Source organism: Gavialis gangeticus, unplaced genomic scaffold, assembly GCF_001723915.1.
Source record: "Gavialis gangeticus isolate Ggan-Ray unplaced genomic scaffold, GavGan_comp1, whole genome shotgun sequence".
Taxonomy (NCBI): domain Eukaryota; kingdom Metazoa; phylum Chordata; order Crocodylia; family Gavialidae; genus Gavialis; species Gavialis gangeticus.
Window position 1 is genome coordinate 164,642,848 of NW_017729024.1, and position 26,809 is coordinate 164,669,656.

The 26,809-nt window shown below is 45.7% G+C and overlaps 1 protein-coding gene across 1 annotated transcript in view; it reads right to left on the bottom strand.

Moving 5' to 3' along the window:
- Window positions 1–26,809, bottom strand: part of UNC13B (unc-13 homolog B) — a 339,671-nt gene that overhangs the window by 233,554 nt on the left and 79,308 nt on the right. Inside the window, exons 9-10 of the mRNA XM_019518288.1 lie at window positions 8,595–8,930; window positions 7,374–7,464 (exon numbers count right to left, since the gene is read on the bottom strand). Coding sequence (XP_019373833.1) covers window positions 7,374–7,464; window positions 8,595–8,930 — 427 coding nt within the window. The remainder of the gene's footprint in view (window positions 1–7,373; window positions 7,465–8,594; window positions 8,931–26,809) is intronic.

The following is a 26,809-nucleotide window of genomic DNA, read 5'->3' on the forward strand; positions in this document are numbered from 1 at the left end:
GGTCAGACAGAACCAGGCGACTGGCTGCATAGAAATATCTGAAGCGTAGTCTCAGCCTTTTATGGTCTTGAACTTGAAGAACTGACAGCTTGAGCAGCTGTCAAGGATATGGGATTCCCCCGGGCAGAAAACGCTGTGTGTAGCTGTCAGAAGCTGGCCTCAGACCATTATGCAAACACCAAAGCCAGAAGCCCAGAAAATGGGTGGCTTTAGGCAAGGCCATCGATTAAAGGCAAAAAGATACATTTTAGTACATGCTAGAAGCAAGGGAAAAAAATGGCAAGTTCAAACAAAGAGAAGCGGGACAGGCAGCCAAAAGCTTTGCCCACAAGACCACAAAATAGAAGGCCCTTGGGACATCATCATGAAGGAGACAGAGGGGCCTGCCATCAGGTCAAGGCACCATGCCACCCTGAAGGGCTATGGGCTACTACAGAGAGAAAAAGCAGTCTCGAAACACGCTTCCTGGGAAGGCAAAGGTATTTGAGAGAGCAAGGAGAGAACAGGCAGCAAACCATACGGGTTCTCAAGACTCGTGGCCAGGAGGACGCACGCAGCACTGCCTCTAGCCAAGTGGTGAGGCCAATTGAGGAGCGCTGCCCTTTATCCCCCTGGGTGGTGGCACAAGGAAAGCAGGGCAGAAGTGCACTCTCCAATAGCATGTCCTCAAAAAGCCTTCCAGTGAAAGCTCTGGAGAATCAGACATGCCCACAAGTTAGAGCACGTACCTGGACAATTATGCAAAAGGAGAGGTTATCCTACTCTGAGACTCATCAACATGTTTCCCCCGAAAGACAGTTACACGCAGCATTTTCACCAAGAAAAGCAAAAATATTTCCTTGCAAGAATTCATCCAATGTACATCGTTCGAACAAATAACATGCTAAAATATAATCCTCCGTGACTATGCAAGACACTGAGCCAAGATGTTCGGAACCATAATTTTAATGCTGATGTTCAATGTTTTCTGTCCCAAGTAAGAAAAATCAAAAGGAAATCAGAAGTGACTGCTACACTTACAGAAGCGTACAGAAAATCCTCCTAACAATTAAGCAGGTTTCTGCTTGACTAGTCCATATAAGAAGGCTATTGGGCAGAAGGCTACTACTCTAGGAAGATGCTTAATTTTCAATTCCACTTTTGCTCAGACTAATTCATCCAAAGCTGCACAAGCTCATGACAGCATTAGTTGTATGCACAAAACCACACCATGGGGATCTTCTGGATTCCCGTCCAACCCCTGCACTGATGCAGGATACATCTAAACCATCCTAGGCAGATGCCTATCCAAAGAAGGAGGTCCCACCACTTCCCCAGGCAATGCGATTCATGGCCCCACTGTTCTTACCATTAGAAACATCTCCCACATCTCCATGCAGAAATTCATCCTTTTGCTGGTGTTGAAGTTCAGTTAAGGCAGATAAGCAAAAGGTAGGCCCTCAAAGAGATTAAAGACAAAAACTGAATAAATACACTTTTCTATTCCTGTAGGACAGTGTTGTTATTTGTGCTTGCTGGTAAGACCCAAGAGATGAGACAAAGCTGATCTCCCCCAAGCAGAGCACCTCAGTAATTTAATTCCAAGAAGCATGAATAACCAGCAAGAAGAAAAGAAATAATGGATACAGGTTACTTACATCCCACTGCAAAATAACTGTATACTAGAGGCTGCACCAAAGACCAGAAAGCACCTAAGCTGGAAAATGATCTGGTGAGTTTGATCAGGACTGATAAGCCTAGATACTTGCTTATTTTAGTTTCCGAGTGCCTCCCAAGTATTCATCACAGCATGCTTATGAAGAATAAAAGTAAGATCTTCATTTGGGAGAAAAGTATTTGAAATGCACAAAAATTAAGATGTAGAACAACTAATGACAAATGCAATTGCCCAAGGCCATACAGGCAGCGTGAACTAGAGCCCTGGTCTTGTGTTTTAGGCATAAGACCAAGCTGTTCTCTCCACTGTACCAGCTGCATCTTTGACAAAGGTAAAGTAGAGGAACACTCAACAGACCGTCATGCCAGCACTGCATAATTTGATCAGCGAGATTTCTCAAGACTGGAGAAACCCTCCTGGATACGGTACCTTGCAAAGAACAAGGTCTGCTGGCTGGTAATGAAATCCTTCACGTGAACAAGAACGTTATAGCAACCCTCTGAAAAAGCATGCGCTCAGAACTGAAATTTAATTTCTCTGCTAATGTGTGGGATGCTTCAGAAATGTACAGCTTACTCATCTTCATGGCACTGGCAAAAGACATATGTCATTTATTTTTTTTAAAGGAGGAGCTAAACATCAAACAGGCACCAGGTTCAAAACCATCAGTCACTGTACTATGAAGCGTCAGTGGATTAGGAATGACCTAATGAATTCCTCACTTCCAGATGACCCGTTTAAAAACTTCAGTACAGGTTGCTAGCAAAGCAAAGCTATTGGCACATCACATACTTTTTTGGGGACTGCTCATCTACTTCGGCTTCCTAGACTTTTTGGGAAAACTGGCTACCTAGGTAGCAGAAATGCTCAATGTTTCCCAACGGCTGACTGTAATATGCGGAGACACTGGGTGGCTTGGGATAGGTTGGTAAAGGATCTCGGTTTGCAAGAAGGTGGCAGCAGGTGTATCTACACGAGATACTAAATGCACAGTAAATTAATTCTACCGTGCTTTAGGGCATCGTGGCAAAAGCTGTGCTAATGCACAGTAGAATTAGTCTACTGCGCATTAACATCACTACAAAGGCATGTGCTGCATAGTAGCCCCAGTTACAGTGCATTGAGTTATTACAGGTACTAAACTTAATGTGCAGTAACTACAGCACATGAATGCACATGCAGGTGTGCACAGTGAGTCCAAGCATGTCCTACACCTCAAAGAAGTAAATCAGAGTAACCTGGTGCTCTTCGATTGAGTGGGCACACATGACATACTGATCAGTGGATTCAAGATCAGTAATGGAGGGGTTAGTTATCCTGGATCTAAAAAACAACTGGATGATGTTAGAGATTCCCATCTATACAACAGTGGATGCTGACTCTAGATAGAAGCATGAGATACGAAATACTGCAATATAAATGAAGGAAAGGAGTAGACTGCTTAGGGCACCTTTTCTAGCCCCCTCCCCATATGAGGTGAGCAGAGCAGATCCTAAATAGGCCTGCTCAGTCGCAACTCGGCTGCCAAATTGCATACTTGTCTCCAATTCCAAGTGCAAATGACCACCCCACAATCATCACCTCTGGGTAGATCCATGGTTGGGGCTACCAGAAATCACCAGCGCCCAGCCCCGCTGCCACTCGCCAATCACCACAAGACCGCCTATTACAGAAAAATGTCTCCTTGTGCCTTCTTTTAACGTGGGGACACAGCATCAGCGACCACATGGGAAAGACACCTTAATCTAATGGCCAGGGAAATCTAGACAACCAGAGGTTTCTATTCCACGGCAGCCTACATACACCTCTGCAGACACCGTGACGTATTCTTTCTTCATCTGCCTGCTCTGCCTTCAACGACTTGTTCTTGGGCTGCTATTAGTCTGGAAGCCTAGCTCTCAACCTTACCACCAAGGGTGACCCTACTAGCAGTACAGCCCTGCAAATGGCATCACTCTCATGGTCCCTGGGAGCAGACAGGCCTCTCCACTGCACCAAGATTATGATCCATGAGAGAGGCATCAAGCAAGTAGGGGAAGAGGAGGGAGAGGGACAAAAGAGTTAAGTGGGGAAATATGGTCTAAATGACATCTCTGGACATGGGTGTACAACAGAAGAGCAGTTTTCAACAGTTTGAAAATTGGAAAGTTTTAGTTTCATTAGTTTGAAAAAGTCCAGGGAGAAGAGTGAAAGAAACCAGCTTACTCTGAAGCAAAGACAACTGAAATTAAGTACTAGAAATATCTAACTCTGAAGACAGTTAAACCACTTGGAGCAAACTCTCCAACCAGCAAGGCCATGGACTCCTTTTCATTGGAGGTTTTTAAAAACATCTGCCAGAGATGGTCTACGATATACTTATCCTGCCTCAGGTGCAGGAGGGAGGATGGAGTCTATGACCCCTTGAGATAGCATCATCAACACGTAGGGCAGGAACATGTTTAATTCCACGGTATACATGAATCCAAAATTTTGGGGGGGAAAAGAAGATTCCTGTTTTAACAGATGATTAGTTACAGCTGTTTATTCACAACAAGACTTTAAAAAAAATATGAGTGCCTAAAGCTAGAATCTCAAAACTTTATCATAAGTACCCTGAAAAGAGGCCAATTTTCAAAAATTATAAATACCCTGTAAGAGTCTGAACAGGGCTGAGGATAGGGCTGATCCCAAGAAGGCCAAAAAAGAAGAGTCACTAATCACCTCCAGGGCAATGGTGATAGGGGCACAGAGATGCATTCAAAAGGGGACGCTCATGATATTTTAAGCGACTGTCCAGTTGGCAGCCTGTAGGCTGCAGGAGGCATTGACTCGAGGCTCCCAGTCCAGGTGTCCCTCCCCACATTGCTCAACCAAAGTCTCCAGGTTCCCCCTCCTTCCTGCAGCTGCTCTGGAGCTGGACAGCTCCAAGCTAAACAACCTTTCTGGTTTCTGGACTACCAAACAGGACAGAACAGAAATGCGACTATTTAATTTCCAAGATGAAGATTTCAAAGCCAGTCTATTTTGTAGAAAATTGCATCTTACACATACACAAAAATTCAAAGGAAAAATTACTTAAATTCCTTAGGGTATGAATAAAAAGCAAATAAATCAATGTAAACCTTGTATATAAAAAATGAGAAAAATTTCACATTACAGTTTCCTACCAAAAGTTGTAGCTCTAGAAAAACAGACAGACATTCAGGATCTGAAGATCCATGTCCAGTACTCTGAATAGCGCTTTCAGCACTTGAGTGCAATGGCTTTTCTGTATTACATAATAAATAGAAAAGCTGCACAGCAACTTTGCTAGATGTACAGACTAGTACAGAAAGGGGGGAAAAAAGAAATTGGACTCAGCTTTCATTAACTCAAAACTCACTTAGACTTGCCCACACTTGAACATTATTTTGGATTTAGGCAGAGCGTGAATTTAATGTGCAAGAGCTATTGTTAATGGACGCTCTTGTCCCTGCCCACCACACAAAGCTCCTGTGGAATAACCTACTGCAATTAATCTTCTGCAGAGGGCAAGTGTATGAGGATGATGGTTCAGTGAGTCATTCACAGCCCCTTCAAGACTCAAAATCCTGGTTTGATCCCAAGGGTAATTAAGCTCCATTCTCATGAGATGGCTACAATATTGCAGAGACCAATCAGCTAAGAAATGATGGAACTAATCACATTTTTTTTTTATTTATCTGTGTCCCTATTCAAAGGCATCTAATGCCAACAACCAGAGACAAAAATCTCTGCTGCCAGAAGGCATTTTTCTTTCTATAATGTGCATACTTAGTCATTACTTTTAATTGATCAAATCTTAAATTAAAATGTTACTCTTTCACTGACTCATAATACTGTAGGATCCATGCATAATGCTTGCATTAGTGCTAAACCCTTCTCAGGTGGGAGGCTGGATGGCTCGAGGGATTTATAATCACTAAGGAGCTTTCTGTCTCTATCACTGGTAAAAATTCCTACCTAGACCATTAGCAGAAGTCCCTACACCTAACTCAGCAGTTTACGTGAAATGAATTTGCCAGCTCAGATCAATGCCCGTCATACACACTACTACATTACCAAAACCAGCATTAGAGTCAGCACCCCTAGACGTTTGCAGACCACATCAGCAGAAAAAACAAGATATGAATTCAATCTTGTGTGTATGCCCATATGCATTAGGAGTTTTAAACATGCCTCAAAGCCCTGACAATTATAACCCGGCAGCCTGAAGCCCATCCTGCTTAAAAATGGAGTTTATCTAACCCCAAGTGATCCTTTTTCTCTGACCTTACATAGCAAAAGCTCATGCAGATGGCAAATATTATTCGGTGAAGAAAGGATCCTAGTTATGGCCAAGACTAGCTAAAGAAAAAACTCTGAAGCACGTGGCAGAAATGGCCCCTCTAGTGACATGGGCCCATACTGCCACAGCTGAAGAGGCATGAGGTCTGCAACTGGCACCTGTCTATATCCTACACGAGACGTTACTGCAGAGCAGTCAAAGCCTTCAGGTGGACAGAAGCAGCGGTAACATCCAGCAGGCACCGAGGAGGGTGACATACATACATGGAAGACATAGCACGCGTGCATCCTCAGGCAGCAGGTTACCATTTACAGAAAAGAGAACACACCACGTCCCCTGGCAGAAACCCAGATCCACAAAAGCCTGGAAGTCCTCCTGCAAACTGGTTCGGCACACTTCAAACACTTGAGTAATTTATTCAAACTAAAGTATTTTAGACAAAGAACATGTGCAGTCTCTTCCTTTTACACTGCCAAGTAACAAGGTTTAGAAACCTCATTATTTTCAGAGATGTCAGAATATTGCACTACTTCTACACCAGGGATTGGCAACCTTTAAGACCCAGCTGCCACTGCGACCATCCGATCCCCTACACAGCTCCCCCAGCTCTGTGCCAAAATCTTCTCTAATGCCTCCCTATTGGAGCCTCCACTTACCACTGCACCAAGTTCAGGGAATTTCCATCACCAATAGCAATAGATAACCCCAAATTCTGCACTAAGGGGAAGTGCAGGCTGCAGTAATGGGATGGGAGAACAGCCCTGGGCACAGGGCAGGGAGGACGAGGGTGGCTGCCTGCGGGACACTGCATAAGGGTTCAGCAGCATGCAACAAATATATGGCGCAGGCCAAAGTGAGACTGCCCCTGAAGCTGATCCCTGCCACCTTGGGCTGGCTTGTCCTTACATGGAGCCCACAAGCCATAGGTCACAAACCCCCTTCTAAATCCTTGTTTTAGTAAATAGTTACAATGCATTTGACTAAAAGCTTCTCAATGAACAATTTCACGCTATAAAATAAATCATCAGCTCTGACAGAGGCTAACAAAAGATTGACACATCAGTTTGAAAACCAGTATGAATTTGAAAGAGTTTAAAATGACTGATTCCAAGCCAGCTAGAGCCGTGTCCACCCATCTGTTTCAAATGCATTACACAAATGAGCCAGTAGTTTTACTGTTCCTGAAACTTTTTCATGGTTATTCAGCTCCAGGCCCATGCTAAACCCCATCTGGAGTGTTCAGCTACTGACGCTGGAACATCAATACTGCACACAGGTTTCTGCTTCCTACAGTACACATACCTGGCTGTGGAAATGAAAACAGTAAGGGTGCATCCCAAGAGTGACACTAAGTTAAGCTTTCAGACAAAGCACAAAAAGTTATCAAGAACAGAAAAAGTGAGAAACAAAACACCATTGAGCCCCTACCTCTTGAAGCTGCAGTCGCACTTTATTAATGGCTCGAATCCAGTTAGCTCGTGCTGGAGGGAAAAGTGGGGTTTCAGTTTCATCAAGGTACCTTTAAAAATGAAGAACAAGAAAACAAACTTTTGAAACAGCAGAGTACAAGGTGAAAAAGATTTGCACAAAACCTGTAGTTATTGGAAAGGAACTGGAATCATAGAAAATGAGGCTGGAAGGGACCTCAGAAGTCATCTAGTCCAACCCCTACTCCAAGCAGGACCAACCCCAACTATGTCATCCCAGCCAAGGCTTTGTCTACCTGGATCCTAAAAACCTCCAAGGATGGAGACTCCACCACCTCTCTGGGGAACCTGTTCCAGTGCTTCACCACCCTCCTAGTGAGAAAGTTTTTCCCAATATCCAACCTCAACTTCCCTTGCTGCAGCTTGAGCCCATTGCCCCTTGTCCTGTCACCTGCCCCCACTGGGAACAGCCCAACTCCATCCTCTTTGCAGCCCCCCTGCAGGGAGGCGAAGGCTGCTGTTTAATCCCCCCTCGGTCTTCTCTTCTGCAGACTCAATCAGCCCAGTTCCCTCATCCTCGCCTCACCAGTCCTGTCCCCCAGCCCCCAACCATTTTCCTTGCCCTCCACCGGTCCAATGTGTCCACATCCTTTCTGTAGTGGGGGGCCCACAACTGGGCACAGGACTCCAGATGTGGCCTCCCCAGCGCAGAATACAGAGGAAGAATCACTCCCTCGATCTGCTGGTGACGCTCCTACCAATGCAGCCTGGGATGCTGGTAGCCTTCCTGGTGCAGTACAATGCAGGTTCAGCTGAGGATGCTCACAAATTTCCAGGAGACAATTAACAGTCCCAAACAAGCTCTGGTAAGAAAGAGGCCTACATAGTGCAGCTCAGGATAACGGGCAAGGGCATGAAACAGCTACCATGTGAAAAAAGGACTTCCTGAATTTCTAAAGAGAATGAACATTTGGCTCAAGTGCCTAGTCTCTACCAGCCTGTGAAGTGCCAGACACTTGACAGCATAGGAATTATCAGTCAGAATTCAAAAAAAGTATAGGTCAATTATTCTGAGAAAAGCAAACTGCTGATCTAGGAGGAAGAAGCTGGTGCAATTATTTAAGAGGCGAGCACTAGGAGACAAAGGGCTTAAAAAAAGAGTTTAGCACTTTTTCCATCAGTCCCATGTACTTGATAATGCCATTCTGCATTCACCACTTACCTCTCTGCGAGTCCTGCACTGGCAGCTTGGGGTTGCTCAAGCTCGGGAGGTAACTTGGGTGTGGAAGGGTCCTTAACTTTCTCTTCTTTCTCGCAGACTTTTTCCTTCTCTGCTTGGCTGTCAAATTGCTTGGGCTCCTCCTGCCCATTGTGCCACTCCTGTCCATCCTTCTGGTACGTGCCAGGACTGCAGTAGGAAGGGTTCGACTCTGGCTCCCGGGGCTCCTCTTCTTGCTCAGAGCCACAGGCACTCTCCTGGCAGGGGTCCGGCTCGCTGAGGTGAGAGCTCCCCTGGCTAACGCTGCATGAGGAGCCATATCTACTACTACCGGCAGGACTGTGAGAGAGTGGGAGATGAACACGTTAGAAAAACCCTGAGAACAGCAAGCATGATGCTGCACAGACGTTATCTACACAACAAACCTGGACCAAACCTCACTGATGTTCTAGTTTGCTATCAAATCCTGATATCAAACAACTGAAATCCCTGAGCTAGTCAAAATGACACCTGACCTGCTGAATCATCTAGAAGTCCTACAAGAATCCCTCGACTGCAAGGGGCTGCTGAAGACTACAAGAACAAGAATGTAAATGCACTGCCTACCTGTACATTGTATACAATAATCCACCCACCGTACATTGAATTGTAGCAGCAGTCATCCAAGCAATAGAATATTCCCCTCGTCTACAGAAATTCAGCCAGAAGTTGACAATGAAGGTATTTGAATTGCTGGATAGAAGCAGAAACGTAAACATGGGAATTATAAATAAGAGCTCATCTTCCGCTATTCTGGATGCTCTTTGCTTCATTATTATTTTTTCCTGCTGTCAGGTTTTGTCACGCAGCCTTTTACACTTGGCCGCCATTGCAAAAAGTACAGTCATTTTTTATCATTAATACCAGCTGGGCAAGGCTGCTGCCCCTTGCCATGTGTAGAAGGACTGACCATTCTCAGTCAAAGTAGCTCCGAGATCTGAGTCTAATGTCATTATTTGAAGAGCTGTGCTGCTGTCGAAAAAAAAAGAAAAAGAAACCAGCAAGGAAGTAAGAGGCCCATTCCAGTCTTATGTTCTTAAACTTTACACAGGAAAAAAAAGAAGTGCTGTGGTGGAAATTTCAAGGTCAAGCTCTCCTGCAGAAGCCATTAGTAACTGTCTTGCATCTGTGTGTACTGCTTTGCTCCACCCTCCAGAGCAGAGATTCCCAAGCAAGGTGCCACAGCACCCCGGGATGCCCAGAGATCCTTTCAAGGGTGCCACAGGGTGCTGCACAGTGAGCATGGTTAGGTGTGTAAACATGATTCACAAAACTAAGCCAGAGATTTCAAATGGGAGTTCATACTGGCAAAAGTATTCTGACCTGCTGTGATCTTTCCGAGTTCTTTGCAAAAGAAGAATTGCTCTATTCTTTTTCTGCACTCAGGAGTGAAAACTAAGAGCTGGCATTTTCCAAGGATGCCTCGAGTCCAAAAAGGTTGAGAATTATTGCTCTAGGGCAAGGATATTTTGGCCTCAATATGGTGAACAAAACATCAGTTATTCATTGTGGAAAGTGATTTGGGCTCACAAATCATGGTCATGGCCTCAAAGAAAATGATGGCTGGAATGGCATTCAACAGGTCATCTAGGGCAACACCTTGCTCCAACCAGGGCTCTCTCCATCCCCCTGCCCAACCCAGACAAAACCTTATTGAACCTAGTGGTTCTCAGCCTTTTTAGACTCCCCTAGACAGACTCAAGGCACCCCTTCAAAAATGTCAGCTCAGTTTTCCCTCTTTTTTGCCTACAGAAAAATAGAGACGTGTTTCTAGTGCAAAGGACTCAAAAAGACACAACTCTGGATTTGTTTGAAATCTCTGAGTTTATCTTGGGAGCTGTGTCTGAAAACAGTGGGTGCCTATGCACAGGCAGCATGGCTGCTCCAACGCGCTGTCACTGTAGCTCATGAGAGCAGATCCAGTGAATCGAGTCTGCTGGAGTGTGGCAATTACTGCGCTCCAGCGTCTCGTGTATCAGTGTCCCCACATTTGAAAAAGGTGGCAGTAGCACTTTATCTAAAGCTCACAGGGACACTTATACACCAGATGCTCTGGGCACTTTAATTAGCAAGGCTCTTGGAGCTGCTCTAATTAAAGCACCCCCCCCCCCAAACACACACACACACTCTCTCTCTCTCTCTCTCTCTCCCCCCCCCCGGAGCACACAAATAAACCCCTGAAGCACCCTGGTTGGGAATCACTGGTCCAAACATTTGAATTGGGCAGCTGGAAGGTAACCAAGGACAACTCAGACAAGCTAAACTGTTCACGAGACTTTGGTACTGAATGAGCAGCCTCGCAGTCCGATGTCCTTTTCGCAGCACAGGTAAATACAGGACAAGAGGAGGGCAAGTTCCCTCTTACGGCCCCCTGGCACAAGCTGAGCAGATCTCTAATCTTGAGAAATTAAGGCATCATTAATTTGGTGAACGCACAGGGAAAAGTGGGGATTCACAAATTACTGCAAGCCTCATTTAGTAGCAGCCTGCACCGCCTGGCACTGCCTTTGTGCAGGTTTCACCGAGGCTGATGTATTAAAACATTAACCTGTAATACCTTCATTGCCACCTTTGGGAACATTTGAAAGCTTGAAGTGACCTGAAAGCAGCTTATATATTTCAGCAATAGCTATTCCAATGCCTAATTACACTTCTCTCAAATGATTAAAAGGCCTAACTTCTGCTTTAAAAGATAATTTCAGTATTTTCCCCTGATGTATTATCAAGCGTTACTTTGTAAAAAGAAAATACAATGTGATCATCACTAAACAAGGAAGCAGAATGAAGGAAGCAAACTCAGACGTTTATCACACAAAGAATTAAATTGTGAAAGACAATTGAAAGCAGCATTCAAAGCAAGTCTTTCACAGACAGAGCAAAAAGAGTGCACACGAAAGCTAATTACTTAAAAAGACAAAGAAGAGCTAAGGAAGTTGAGAAAATGATACTAGGGCTGGCTGTGTAATCTAATGTCTATTAATTACTAACATCCTCTAATGTCAACTACTAGGAACGCTACAAACCATTGCTAATAATTAGGGATAGGATTGGACTAGGAACAGTAGCACCAAACCGGATAGCTACTGCTGGGAGACGTGCATTATAAATGGTCCATTGCTTGAAACCATTTATTATGCTTCTTTTGTAACTGGCCTGTTCTTATTCAGCGGTCCCATGCTATTCACATCGGCTGGCTGCATTCCAGGGTGGAGGGTTGCTGCGTTAGGACAAAAGACAAAATCACTCTCTTTTTGTACTGATTGGCCCTGCTCGCGTGTCAACTCTTCTAGCTGTTTTCCCTCCGGAGGAGCAGGGGATTGATTGGAAACTCTGCTCTGCTGCTCTTCAGACTCCCCAGCGACATCATCCCCCAGCTCTTTGCTCAACTCCTCATCAGCAGTGCAGGGTCCACGTGGCTCTTCACACCGTTCGTGGGTCACTGTTCCAGCCTGTTCAAAAGACAAGCCCAAGTCCACATCTGGATCCGCCAGCGGAGCAGGGAGAACAGGCTCCCAATTCTCTTCTGCACCAACTCTTCCTGGCACCGCTGCATCTGGTTTCAATGAAGCCTGCGGTAGTACCTCGGCATCCTTCTTCACACAGGCCTCCTTGCTGTCTTTTTGCCAAGGAAAAGAAAAATCAAGCCGCTTGCCAAAGACAGCTCCTTGGACACCGTCTGGCTTACTCGCTCCCTCTTCAACACCTCCCTCAAACAAGGCTGAGGAAAACTTCTTAAAACTGGACACGAGACCTGGCTCAGCCCCCGGTTTAGTTGCTGAAGGTGGCGGCTGTGAGAAAAAGGACCCAAATGGCTTTCCACCACCAGCCGATGACATGAAATTAAATTTTGGTAAACTAGGTATAGCGGGTATTTCGAACACAGGTTTGCTGCTGCTTCCATGTGTAGGAATGGCGCCTGGCTTGCTCTGTTCATGCCGGCTGCATTTGGAGCTGGCTTCTTCTGCAGCCACATCGTGAATGGGTAAATGCTCCCTCTCCGCGGCAGCAATGCTCATTTCATCTGGAGGCAGGAAACGAGCACCCCACTCATCCGGGACACTAAGCTCTGGTTCCAGGGTGCTGGTCACATTAGCATCCCCCCGACTCTTTGCAGTGACTTGCTGTGTGTCATGTGTGCTACTTGGATCCAGCTGGCTCAAGTTTGTATCTGCTTCACCAGTGAAAGCTGCAGGTTCGAGCTGCATCCTACTTGTGTGCTCAGCTTGAGAAGAGCTGCCACCAGCTTCGTGAGTAGAAGCCATTTGGTTTTCTGTAACGTTTGCAAGGGCTGTATCTAACTGGTGCAAAATGAGCTCCGTCTGGCCAGCTGGCATTGCTTCTTCCACACCAACTGCATGATCCAGATGTGGAGGGCACGAATCGGCATGCCCAGGCTCCTCCTCGGAGAGCTGTGCATGTGCGTTCAACTGCACAATTTCCAGGGTGTGATGTTCTCCTGAAACCAACATTTCTGAAGCTTGCATTTGAGGCTGCTCTGGACTGATTTCAAGCCCTGCATTTTCTTCAGTCAAATAAAGGCTGAGGCTCTCTTCTACTAAGCAGCGAGCATGAGTCTGCTTCAGAGACGTGCTGGTATTTACATCAGACAACTGGGAGGGGGGTATTTCTTCTGGCTTTTGCAAATCTTCAGCAGGAAACAACTCCATGGTGCTTTCTTGAGCTCTGGCAGCAGGTTGAAGATGCACATCTTCTCTAGGTGTTTCCTTTGTGCTTTTAAAGATGCCAAAAAGATCACTGGTGAACGATGGAGCTGGCCCGCTTGGGAGAGAGGAGAAACCAAAAACCGAGGAGCTCCTCTGCTCAGCGCTGGGAGCAGCTGGAGCCGGAGGCTGGGAGAAGAAATCAGAAAAGGATTTTGGAGGTTTCATTTTCGACATGAAGCTTGAAAACATTTCAGCTGGAGAATCCAGAACCGACTTGTCGCTCTCAGGCTCCTTAAGCTTATTTGGGAAGTGAGGTGCATCTGGTGTTTTGGGGAAAGACTTTTTCTCTTGGACCTGTTGCAACTTAGCCCCATGGGTCTGCCTAGGTAACTTCGGCTCAGGTACATTTGTTGTTTCTTCACAGACTGCCACCTTGCATGAATTGTTGGCAACATTCGAGTCATTCAGATTTGAGGAGTCGCTTTTGCCATTCAAGACTAGACTGTCATAAGCCTTTGCAGGGGCCTGCTCCTCGGGATAGGAACGGTCTCTCTCATCAGAGGGAGGCGCAGTGTACCTGTCCTGCCCCGTGCTGTTTGGGAGATGCTGCTTTTGCCTTGGGGAAGGAGACCCCCCACTTTCCTGCAGCTCTGGACCTTGAAAGCGGGGATCACGAAAACCCGAATGAGTTACTGCAGCTCTCGCAGGCTCGTCAGTGCTTCCCACCCCAAGCAAATGCTCGGTTTGCTCTGCTACAGGAAGAGCAAATTCATTGCCGCTCCTAGGGCAATTAGAGGTCTCTTGTCCGCCGGTCACTGCTGTCATGATATCAGCAACCTCTTTCTTATGGTCTGTGCCTTTTTGTCTGGCAACTCTGCCGTCAGAGTCAATGGAAACACCTTCATTCATAAATGGCTTTGGTTGCTGAATAGGTTTTTCAGTGCTTTTTTCTGGCATGGTTTGTGGCTTTTCATCCAGAAATGATGTCAAACTGAAGAGGCTAAAGCTGGAACTGCTCTGAGGTGTATTTTTCTTGGGGGTCGAGCCACTTGAAAAGAAGGAGGGAAGCTGAAAAAGCCCTTCTGTTTCTTGCTGCTTGGCACTGGGGAGTTTATCAGCAGGTGCCTGCGTGTCCGATCCAGCAAAGAATGAAAATATGCTCCTGCTAGCTGACTGTCCTTGCTGTGGTTTGGAGGTGGTGGTACTGGACAACCCAAAAGGCAAACTAAATCCCGATTCTCTAGGTGTCTGATCTGGCTTTCTTGATTTTGCTTTATCAAGCATGTCACCCTTAAAATGGTCTTCTCGGTGCTTTGGTGTGCCAACTGATGCATTGTCCTGTGCAGGGGACTGACTTTGTGGACCAAGTCTGGGACCTGCATACACCAATTTTTGGACTGCATTTTCAGGAAGCGTGTGTGGACTCTCAGCATTTTCCCTGGCTGAATTGCTGCTGCACTGCTCCATTTGGGTGCCATAACTAGCAGAGACCTTCTTGTTCAGACCTTGCGCTCTCGCCTCTTCCGCAGAGGATGAGAGACATGGCATGCTGGTGCTGGCCTGCCTGCCGGACTTCCCAAATTTCTCTCTCAACTCAGCGGGAGTTCCCCTGTCTTTTGGTGGAGCTGTAGCATTTGCTGCTGGTTGAGAAGAGGCAGCGTCTCCTTTAAAGAGATCCCCCAGGGACCCAAATAACGAAGAAATGCCTGAAGTTTCCTTTGGCTCCTGAAGTACTTTTTCAGTTTTAGGGATGTTTTCCTTCTTTTCCAAATGTGGAGGGGGCTGTGGTCCTTTGTTCACCTGCGTTTTAAAGAAATCAAAAAACCCCGACGTCTGAGCATTATCGGGTGTTGAGCTTGAAGAAGATTCTTCTCCCAGACTAAAGAGTTTCAGAGCACTTTTAAATAGCGTTTCCTCCGATTCGGTGCCAGACTGGTTCCGATTTGCCTCGGGCTTCTTGTGTGCATCACTACCTACTTGGGGTCTGAGAGGACTTGAAACTGCAGTCATTTTATTAGCATTATCAGCTTGGTGGAGCTTGCCTTGAGGAGCCACTTGGCTTAACTGAGAAGATGATGTTGCTAATCCTTGCTTTTTCACTTGGATGTTTCTATTCTGAGTAAATTCATGCTTTTCATTTCTAAGAGACTCCAAGTTATCAAATTCTGATGCAGCATTTCTCCCCCATTCAGACTTAATTGGAAACTTCTGCCCAGTATGTGCATCATCCACTAATTTTTTATTTAATGTCAGTGAAAGATCACATTTCTGTCCCAATAATTTTGACTGTGCATCCATTTTCTTATTGGCAGAATCGTCCAAAGACTCAGTGTCAGAACCAGAAGTCTTTCCAATCAGACCACCCAAAGCAGAAAATAAAGAGGCGACTTTGTTCATGGCTGGCTTTTTGTCTTCTTCAATCTTTTCAATTTCTGTTGCACACTCAGCATGTACAAAAGCCTCAGTTATTTTAGAAGCAGACTTAAGACTATGGAAGCCAAAAAATCCTAAGCCACTCCCAGCAGTTGTAATAGGGATGGTTTTCACCGTTTCTTTAGTCTGGACCTCTTCATTCAGCAACCAAGACGACGACACTTTTGAATGTGTTCTGAGATCCAGGGTTAGCGAAGGCTCTTCCGAAAAATACTCGGTTTCCTTTTCAGGCCTGAAGTCTACTTTGAGTTTTTGAAGTTTATAACCTGAAAAATCTAATGGCTGCTCTCGCTGGTAATAAATCGACTCTTCAAACATTTGTGAGAAGGTCTCCAAGTTCATGTTCATTAGCTGATCACTTCTTTGCAAAGCTACAGACAAATCCAGAGGTTTATTTGTCTGATAATTATCTAGTGGTTGTTCTTCAGCAAACCAAAAGAGTTCATCTTCATTGCCAAGAGGGACTTTAAAACCACAAACAGCAATTGTATTATCTTCTAACACAGAACTTGGGATGGCGCCCACCCGAAAATTAGAATCCCAGTATTCTTGGTAGCAGTAGGCTTCAGGGGCACACACATAGACACATTGTCCAGTAGGATCAGTGAGCAACGAATAGACGTACTGACCATCACTGTACATGTAATAACCACAGTCACCATCTTCTGATGGCCACCATATGCCATGCTCAAGCAACATCAACCAGTTCTGGTACTCCTGACTGTACGATGAATAGACAACGTTTTCTTCCATGCTCAGAGACTCTTGGTCAATCAATGTCCACATGGTCCCATCACCGCCAGATGAGTAGCTTAAATCCATAGGCAGCTCTTCCGAGTAGCTGCAGTCCATTTGAAAAGGTGGAAGTTGACTATAATTTCCATTGAGAGGACTGGTTGCCCACCCATCATTTTCTTCTGAATAGACTTCTTGAAACATTAACTGGTCATATGACTCGTATGACATTACACTAAAATCTGAACTCTGCTTGTCAAAATTTGCATTGGTGGTCCAGTCCATCACGTTTGCATTGCCATCCTTTTTACACAGATTCATTGCCGTGTCATTAGATTCGGGCCAGTGCCAAACCCGAGCAGGCGGAACAGGACTCTGGTTTAAGACATAATAAACTGGCAACGGTGCTTCACCAACATCCACAGAAAATCCTTCCACGTCATACTCCCATTCAAAGCCAGAGTGACTTCTTGTTTCCTTGCAAGTCAGAAGCTGCTCCAATATGTTATGGGTGTCACCATTTAGTAAAGAGTAATTAAGAAATTCATTGGATCTTTCACTTAAGAGAGTCTGATACATTTTAGATCTTGCATCATGGTAAGGGTCGTTCCTACCAATGATAGTTTTCCCAGATAAGTCCTGGACCTTCTGTTGCAAATTTAAAGGATCCCAAGATACAGACTGCCCGCAGCAAGGAACATGTTGTTCATTCATTCTGCTTATTTTTGTGTTGGGCAAATGGTCACTGGTCTTGGAAGAATCAGTTGGTTTCACATCATCCAGTTTCTCTTTCGGTTTGGACATGAAACTTTTAAAGAAGCCAGAAGTTTCTTGTTTTTCCATAGTGCTACTTTGAGCACCAGACGTTGCATCTGAGCTACTGGATTTTTTTTCTAAGCTAGAATCCTCATTTCTATCAAAAAACTTCATGAGGCCTAGCATGTTTGATTTGGTCTTATCCTGCTTACAATCAGACACATCTTCACGTGATGCAAACTTAAATAACCCAGAAAATAACCTTGACGAATGGTTCTTCTGGCTGTCGCTTTCACTTTTGACATTCAACTCTTGACTACCGGGCAAATGCTCAGAAGAAGAAAACCGGAAAAGCCCCGAAAGAAAACCTTGTTGTGTGTTTTCCTTCTGCAGCTCATCTATTATTTTAACCTCTCTCAAATCCACCCCTTCAGGTGAAGTGGCATTTAAGTCTAAGGAGTTCAGCCCTGCTGACAACATCCTATGTTGTGTCATGTTTCTGTGCTCTTCCCGAGCACTCCTAGGTCCATGCTGCACGTGTGTAACATTAAGACCGACCGAGGCACTTTCTGGATGTCTGCTCCCAAGCCCTTGCGTGTATGAACGACTGGCCTTGGGGCCAGTTACTTGTACAGATTCCTCTTTATGTTCTGGCATGCCTAGACCTGAGTTAGACTTTCGTGAAAAGATATTTGCCGAATTACTACTTGTGCGTTTACCACTAATAGCTGAAGGCAGCGTATCACGAAACCCCTGCTGACTGGTTAGATCTGAAGTTGCTGGGTGATCTGCAGAAGACACCGTGAACAGGGAAGGAAGAACGCCTCCTTCTTCTTTTGGATCTTGATGCTTGTCTGAAAATCCAAAACCACTAAGAAAAGGAATCTGCAGTTTCCCAGGGAAAGAGAAAGCGTGTTCGTCGCCGGATGAACCGGTGTGTTGGATGTCATCTTTGGAGACGTGCTCTTTTGCAAGTTCCAACACGGTTTCTTTTTGCACCGATTCAGCAGACGGAAGTAACAACTGGCTGAAGGATTTTTTCAGCGGACTGAGAAAGCGACTGGATGTACTGCTCTGATCTGCAGGATGTGGATGAATCTCCACATTACTTCTACTTTGTCTGTTTTCCGATTCACCTTCCATAGGACGCGGGTCTCCTGAGGGGTTTGTACACTCTTGTACAGGCGTGTCAGGCTGATCAGCAATGTGGTGCAAGTCTGAAGATTTCTGTGCCCCACCGGGATGCTTGGAAACTACTAGACTGTCAAAATTTGCTTTCAAGCTAAAGGAACTAACCGAGTTGGTAAATTTATCAAAGACTGAGGACACAGAATTGCTACTTGGGTTAACTTCTGCTTCGCTCTTGGTTTCGCTGCAGTCTGCTTCAGGAACAAGGTTGTTCCTGGTGGCATGGGCAGGCTCTTCAGACCTTTCACTCCTGTTTGCCTCGCAAGCTCTTGCAAGATGACTTGCCTCTTTGGCTTGCTCCTCTCTTTTAAGAATCTCTTTTTCTGAGAAGATCTTTAAAGGATTCAACATCCCTAACACTGAATTCACCACTGAATTGTGACTCTGTGATGAGGACTGCTGGCCCACGGCAGTATGTTCGAATGACTCATGAAGACCTACAGTAACTTTCTCTTTCTCGGTGGTTTCTTGGTTACTGTGATTTTCATTATTCGCCCCTTGGTCATTGCTCATCTGGGAGCAGACTGAAGCACTGACATCAGTTTTATTTTCTACCTTCGCTTCTGCAGATGTGTTGTCAGATTTAGGTTTGCTAGAAAATATCCTTGAGATGCCACCCTCTGGGTGATTTAAAGTTTCTGATTTCTCTGGTCCTGAGGAAACAAGCTTTTCCACAGAGGCCGTGAGGTGCTTTGTGCCTGAGCCGACCTTCTCTGTAAAGGAACTGAAGAAGGAATTGACTGTATTTCTGACACTCGTCAGGTCTGGGAGAGACTCCGATTTGTTTTTGCTGCTCTCTTTGCTGTCCTCCATACAAAGAGGTTTCGCCTGTTCAGGGGACACATTCACCTCTATCAGATTAGCACCGTTAAGTGGTTTGAGCAATGCGCTCTCCGCAGGCTTCTTCATTTTTGGAAGGGTACCAAATTTACTGATCTCTTCCTCCTTTTCAGCCAAGTATTCAGATACTGTTTCCACCAGGCACTGCAGCTCATCCATTGCATCGACATACTCCTCACTTGGTTCCTCAACAGGAGAAAGTGTCAGGTCCTGCATGGAGTAGCTATGCTTGCCTCCTTTGGTCTTATGTTTTTTGCCACAGCTGCCCCTTTGCAACCGAGAGGCAGGATGTGCAGCATAGTTGTCGGGTAAGCCTTTTCCAGGAGAAGGGTCCAAGTCACACCATGTCTGTGACAGCACAGCTAATTCCTCCACTTCGTCATCCGAAACTGAGGAATACTGAAACTCATCAGAAGCACTGCTGTCGAACTCTTCCAGGACATCCAACGGTACAAAAGTATTATCTGGCTGCTCGGTATGTCTCACTTCTTCACAACGACCCAAGTGCACTGGGCCATCACAGTCACCATCTGCCAGCTGCGTGTTGATGCACTTGCCACTCTTGACCAATAAGCCGTTCTTGTATGGACGCAAAATTGGATATACTGGTAATGGCTCCGTGTTCTCACTGCTGTCACTATATTTTGCACTTTGATCATAAGTTGAGAAGACATCACCAGCTTCAGGCATAGGCGCCTCCCCATTCAAAGAGATTGCTTTATCCTCAGGAAACTGCAACCTTCCATCGTTGTGAAGGCTTATTTGCTCACTCTTTTCAAAAGTGCTGTATTTTAGTTTTTTTTTCCTTCTCCTATCTATTGTGTCATATTCCTGAGCATATCTAGGAATATCTAAAGTTCCTGACTCCAAGAACACGTTCTGGCAATATGGTGATCTTTTGTAAAGGCTGAAATACTCTCTTTTTGAGAGAGGACGGGCGTTCTTTACATTGGTCTCCTGCCAGTTTTTATGACTCTTTTCTAAGAATTCCTCTATTAGCAGTTTTCCTAACTCCTCATAGTTACTCTCCCGCTCTTCTTCTGCCACTTCCGAATTAAATGGAATGATCCTGACTTTTTCAGTTCTAACTAGAGATCCTTGACTGAGACGACCAGGAGAGAAAATAAAACGGGGAAAGAGGAAAAAGAAAAAGGAGGGAATGAGAGGGAAGAACAAATTTGAAAACATTTTTCAGTGAGAAAACAGGAACAGCAAAAAGCAGGCATAGAAAAAAATACAAAACAGAAAAGCACATTCAAATGGTACCGATAAAAACAAACTGCAGGGTCATCGTTTCCAACATTTCTTAAAATCAAAGGACAGGAAGTAGCATGGATCACAACGTGCCATAAAAGTCACAATATTTAAAAAAATAATAATTATGGAGCAGATGTTTGAAGCGGAAGTGTTGTCACTCACTGCTCGATTGAAATGATGCAATGTAAGGCACAGTCTAGTGTGCTGAGCTCCCAGGGCTCAGTTTCAGCAATGCGAGGAAGCAGAGCGAGCAGAGGGGTGCTAACGTGCATGACTCCACAGTAGATAGGCAGGCGCCTTGTGCACATGAGCCTGGAGACTTTTTCTGCTGTAGCACTACATGCCCTGTTCCTCCTTTTGCTCCATGCTCTGGACATAAGCAACAGGGCAAACCTTCCCCCCACCGCAGTTTCACCTCTCTGTAAAATGCACAGAACCCTACAGGGAAGGACGGGTGCAGGGCATGGAGCGTGCACCTGGATAACACTTGCAAAGAGCTCCAGTGCCTGGAAACCAAGGTCTTTCTCCTCCGAGTACTTGTCCACATGCACACGTCATTGTGGGTAACTCCCAAGCAGCACACAGTTCAGAGTCCATGGAGGTTTCAAAGACCCAGGTAGACAGACCTTAGCTGGGATGATGTAGTTGGGGCTGGTCCTGCTTGGAGCAGGGGGTTGGACTAGATGTGACCTCCTGAGCTCCCTTCCACCCTCGTTGTCTATGATTCAATGAGCCAGGACCCTGGAGCTCTAGGTAACACACTGCAGGACACCATTCCCAAAGGCACCAGCTAAGCTAGAAGCATCAGCAGTGGTTTAGTGTTTGATAAGGACCAGGCTGGAGTTCCAGATGCAGCTTTGCAGGTGTCTGGGAATAGAGACAAAATTTTGAGAGTACCTGAGCTGTAATGAGGAGTGCTTTGACCAATGCGGGACCCTGGGCAATCGGAGATCCACTTCGTCTGAAGCACAGACCTGCTCTATGGCAACAAATAGCTCATGCAAGTGCCTAAAAAGCAGATGTGGCTCTCTGCAGAGAGAAGCCTGGAGAAACTACTGAAACTTTGTGGCAAAAAGCTCAAAACCTCATTAACCTCTTGCAAGATGCATGGCCAAGGCCCAATCTGAACTCTGTTTTATTTTCTTGGCAACAGATGACCCAAGAAAAAGGGGGGAGGAAACTGCTAGTAGGTTGTTAGTAACCTTCCAAACAAATAATGGGCAGAAAAAGGCTGTGGGGCTGATAATGGAGGATGCAGAGAAACATTTAATACCATTTTTCTTTTTTTAAATAAAAACTTCAGTCTTCACAAAAAAAGGCACCAGGCACAGGACAAGCACATTTGGCATCAAAGCCAGGGAGTGGGAGCTCTGCCTGTAGGAAAGGAACAGGTTAAAAATGACTTGGATAAAGCGGATGATTTCATATCAGCAGGGCCTAATGGAGACTCATTTTCAGGTACTCAAGGAATGGGCTGAAGTTCTTGCAGAGATGTTGACTGTGAAGGTCCAGGGAGGTCCCAGAAGAGAAGAAAAGAGCAAATATAGGACCCGTCTTCAAAAACAAAAAAAAAGAGAAAAGGGCAGGGGGAGGAGTCAAGGCAGCTATGGATCTGGACCAGCCGCTCAAATCTCAATAAGACACCAGTACATTTCATCAAGGAATCACTCTCTATGCTTCTGGATGATTACAAGGCAAAAGATAATGGCCAAAATGGATGCATCAAGAGCGAGCTGTTCATAACCCAGGTGTTTGCTTGCTTTCTATGAGAGGGTGGCGGGCCTTATGAATGAGAGCAGGAGGAGAGCAATGGATGTGATACAACCTTGGCTTTCATGAGTCGTATAAAACTGTCCTGTGGATATAGGATAAGCAGGGATCCTGGTTTTCTATTCACCCTGGAAAACCACAGAAAAATGTGGAATCTGCATTTTTGCACAACCTAATAAAATGAAAGCAGAAATGGCACCGCCCACAGTGGGAAGCTGCTGTGCTTTCAGCAGCTCATGGAAAAATGCAGATTTTTGTGTCTTTTAAATGGAGATTTTCTGCTTTTTTCTGTCCGTGGAACACTAGGATCCCTGGTTATAAGTAAGCTAAGGAAACTGAATGGATATCAAACTACTGCAAGACAAATGCATATCTGGTTGAATCATCATGCTCAAGAAGTAGCTGTCAGGAGCTCAACATTTAACTGGAAGGAGGCATCACGGGGAGTCTCCCCAAGGATGCCCTGGGCCTGCTACTGTTCATCATCTTCATGAATGACCTAAAGGATGGAGTGAAGCAGTGTCCTTAGGAAATCTGCACATTGTGCCAAGTTGGGAGGGGTCCCAGGTACTTTGGCAGGGGGATAAGATTCAAACGGACCTTGATAATATAGGGGGGGAAATGGCCTGAAAAATAGCTGAAATTCACTGAGAAGAAGGGCAAACTTGTTCCACTTTTGTTGGAGTGCAAGTGCAAAATTGTTCCACTTTTGAAGGAACAATCAAAAACACAAATGCAAAATAGAGAGCAACTGGCTCAGCTGCAGTACTGCTATCAAGGTCTGGGGGGGTCCGGCGAACAGTAAGTTGACTTGGAGTCAGCACAGCACTGTGGCAAAGACATTAACAGCAACCTGGGTTGCATTAACGGGAACGTTGCCTGCAAGTCACCAGGAGCAATGCTTCCACCCTTCAGCACAGGTGAGGCCTTCCCTGGGAAACCGTCTTCACTTCGGAGCGCCTCACTTCAAGGAAGACGTAGACAAATTGAAAAGAGTCCAGAGGAGGGCAACACAGATGATTAGAGGCTTTGGAGAGATGACATACAAAGAAAGGCTGGAAGAATTGGGATAATTTAACCTACAGAAAAGACAGGTAAGTGGGGGGTTTGAGAGCCATGTGCACACACAAAGAGAGCTTGAACAAAGAGGATGGCAATCAGTTGTTCTCCGTGTCCATACAGGCTAGCACCAGAAGTCATGGGCTGAAGTTTATACTAGGGACACTCAACCCCCGGCCCACAGGTCAGATCTGGTGCACAGAGCCATGTCACCTGGCCTAAAGGGCTGCCCAAAGGCCCAAAAATTTGGCACAGGAATGGGCTGGACAGCATAGCCATCTAGGCTAGGTCAGTTGTGGAGCCACGCAGAGACATCGCAGGACCAGATCCAGTAGCACGGGGCCAAAAGATTGAACACCACCAGATTAAACATTTGTCTAGGTATCTGAGGCAGGAATTATCCCATTTTAAGCGGTGGGGGGAGGAGATAAATCAGAGAGTTTCTCAGAATCTGTGGCAGAAGGAGCTGTCTGAAGCCAAAGGCAAAGTTCGTCGAGAGGACTGAGGAGCAATAAGAATAGACCACCCAGGAGCAGGACACGCTAGCATTTCATGCACATTCCTTGTCTATGCAAGTGTGTCTCCTTCGCTGGAGAGCACAGGAGGCATGCACAACCCCAGCAAGACATACCTATGACAAGCACTTGAAGGAGAAGAGGCAACTGCATTGCCACCGTGTCATCAAGACCTGCACTCTTCATAAATTGTACATGAACCGATCTCAGTCTGAAAGAGCCTCGCGTCCGTGAAATGAGCCCTGCTGTGTAGGCTGAATCAGAAGTACAGCAGCTATTTTCTAACCACAACGTAAAGCCAACAACAGGCATAGGGTGTCTTTACAAAAGATAACAGCTTGGGAACTTGTGTCTGGCCAGCCCCAGCCTTTGGATTCAATGCACACAAGCCTCAGTTGAAGGCAAGGGTGCCATTTGAATGTGTGAAGAGCCATGGGCTGCAAACTCTTCAGGAATGATTGGAGCAGACCAACATCAACACGTGTTTACAGGCAAGCAAAATGCCCAGAGAAGGAGGATTCCACCCCCGGTATTTTACAAAAAATTTAGTACTTTTTTTTTTTTTTTTTTTTTTTTTTTTTTTTTTTTTTAGGAGAAAGTAATCATGCCAAGTACAGCACCTGGAACAGAAAAGAAGTAAGTCTATCGAGGCTGGTGTTAAACCACCATATAGCTAAAACACAGCAAGGGCATGCAAACAGTGAAAGTCAGCTGAAATGGATCACAAGACCACTTCACAGCACCAAGGTTAAGGAAAGTAGACACTTAAGCTATAAAGCAGTTAACCCACCTAGCAGACAAATCTAGAGACTGCCTGCTCTCCAGCGAGTGCTGGCGACTTGTCACTTGACTAGACTCGGATGAAGACTCTAGGTCAGTTCGGGCACTCACAGCGGAGTCTAGGCTATCGTATCGCCTTGGAGATAAATAAAGGAAGGAGGAGGGAGACATGGAGAACATAGTTGCATTATGCTTCCAAACCAAATACTGCAAATAAAATTCAAAAATACACAAGAAGTAGACTACTTCATGAAGCTGGCCTGGCTATTGGGAAGATGATGTTGGCTAATGGCTAGCCTTAGGGCGGGGGGGAACAAAACAACATACTAGGTAGATCAGGACAGAGGGGAATAAGATCCACATCCTCACCCTAAAGGAATCACCCTTACAAAGGTCAACATTGGAAGGGGAGAGGAAAATGTTCTAGTCAAGGTTTTGATGGAATATCCCAGTTTGTTGAACCCAAAGTGTTTCATCTGAAACTCTTCTAGTTTGAATTTCCACTGAACCAAAGGGAGGGGGGTTCCAACAAACCTTCCCCGTGTGGCCTCGTAGATCTGTCGGGGACCCAAGGACCCAGAAGAGCAGGGTCAAAGGCTCCAAGTGGTCTGCCTAGCAGTTTGGCTGTTGAGCCAGGGATCCTGCCCTAATCCATGAAACTGATGTTTGTGCCAGTTTGAGAACGAGTCATTTAGAAAACAGGGTGGATTGCATGGCAGAAAGAGCGGTCAGACTGACTAGGGTTTGCATCTCCTGTAATGAAAGCAACTTTGGCCGCTGAACTTTGAGATATGCCCTGATCACGTGCATGCCTTCTACAACACACATTATTGCCGCTGTCTGGCTAGAAATAGATGTTGCCAAATAAAGTGAATCAACTGAGCCAGGATGTATTGCAGCACAGCTCATCCGCGTCCTTTTGCCAAACACATTGTCCTGCCCGTTGATCTTGCAGAACAACAGGCAAATGCATTCCCTGCTTACAGAGGCTGCACCAACGCGAGCTGGACACTTGCTGTGATGCCAGGGCTGGGATCGCAAAATCAGCTGATCGGCAGTCCCAGCTCCAGGACGTCACAGGCACCCCAGGATCTAAAACAGGGGATCCTGAGGCTTCAAGGGCCCGATCCCAAGTGTAGTAATGGAAACCTCCAGGATGCATAGGATTGGGCTGAAGCTGGAGAGCACGGGCAGCTCCGGGCTGACTGCACTCTCCCGCCATAACCTTAACAGAGGTTTGCTGCAACAGAGCAGCACAAATCAATACCACCTTCGTCGCAGCGTCATGGCCACAAAGTTTGAGCATTTGTGGTGTGGCAAGGGGCATGGACATCTGTTTGCTTTGCCTTTGTGCCAGATGAAAATGTTTATGGCGGCAGAAAGGTGACATCTATTTCCACCCTCTGAGATAGGATACTGGGCTGGATGGACCACTTGGTCTGACCCTGGGGTTGGCAACCTATAGCCTGCGTGCCAGATCTGGCCCACAAAGCCGGGGAGGGAGACGGAGGGACACACAGCAGTGGGGAGAAGTGGTGGATACCCAGGATGTGCAAACAAGGAAACAAATCTTGAATTCATCTCTACCCACATTAGCTTAAATGGGCTAGATTTTGCAAAGACCAGGAGATCTTTACACAGGCAGCAGAAATTATACTTCATAAATGAAAGAAACAGGGCTTGTCTCACACTTGCGATTTCTATAGCAGTGAAGCTATACAGATGTAAGAAGGTAAGTGTAATTCCCTCACCTGATAACATCTGCACCATGTCCATTATTAGTTTGAGCAGCAGCATATCTTGATTTGCATAAATTAAAAGTGATGGAGAATCCATCACATCCCTAGGTTAGCACTTCAAGAAAGATAAAAGCAACCTATTTTATAAAAGTGCATCACTTGGTTTGGAGGCAAAAAAACTGTAAGCATACAATATGTACAGCAAGGGGAGAAATGACTGGCAATGACGCAAAGACATTCTTTATCAAGGCTCACGTTTAGTAGCCAAGGGTCTACAAAGAATATAAGAACGCATGCTCTGAGACCTTAAAAACTGCCATTCACTGGGTCAGACCATGGGTGTATCGTGCCCAGTATCCCGTGTCACACAGAGGCAGAGAGTGGAGGCTGAAAGGGAGAATGAACTGGGCATACTGGATATGCCCAGGGTTCCCCCCCCCCCC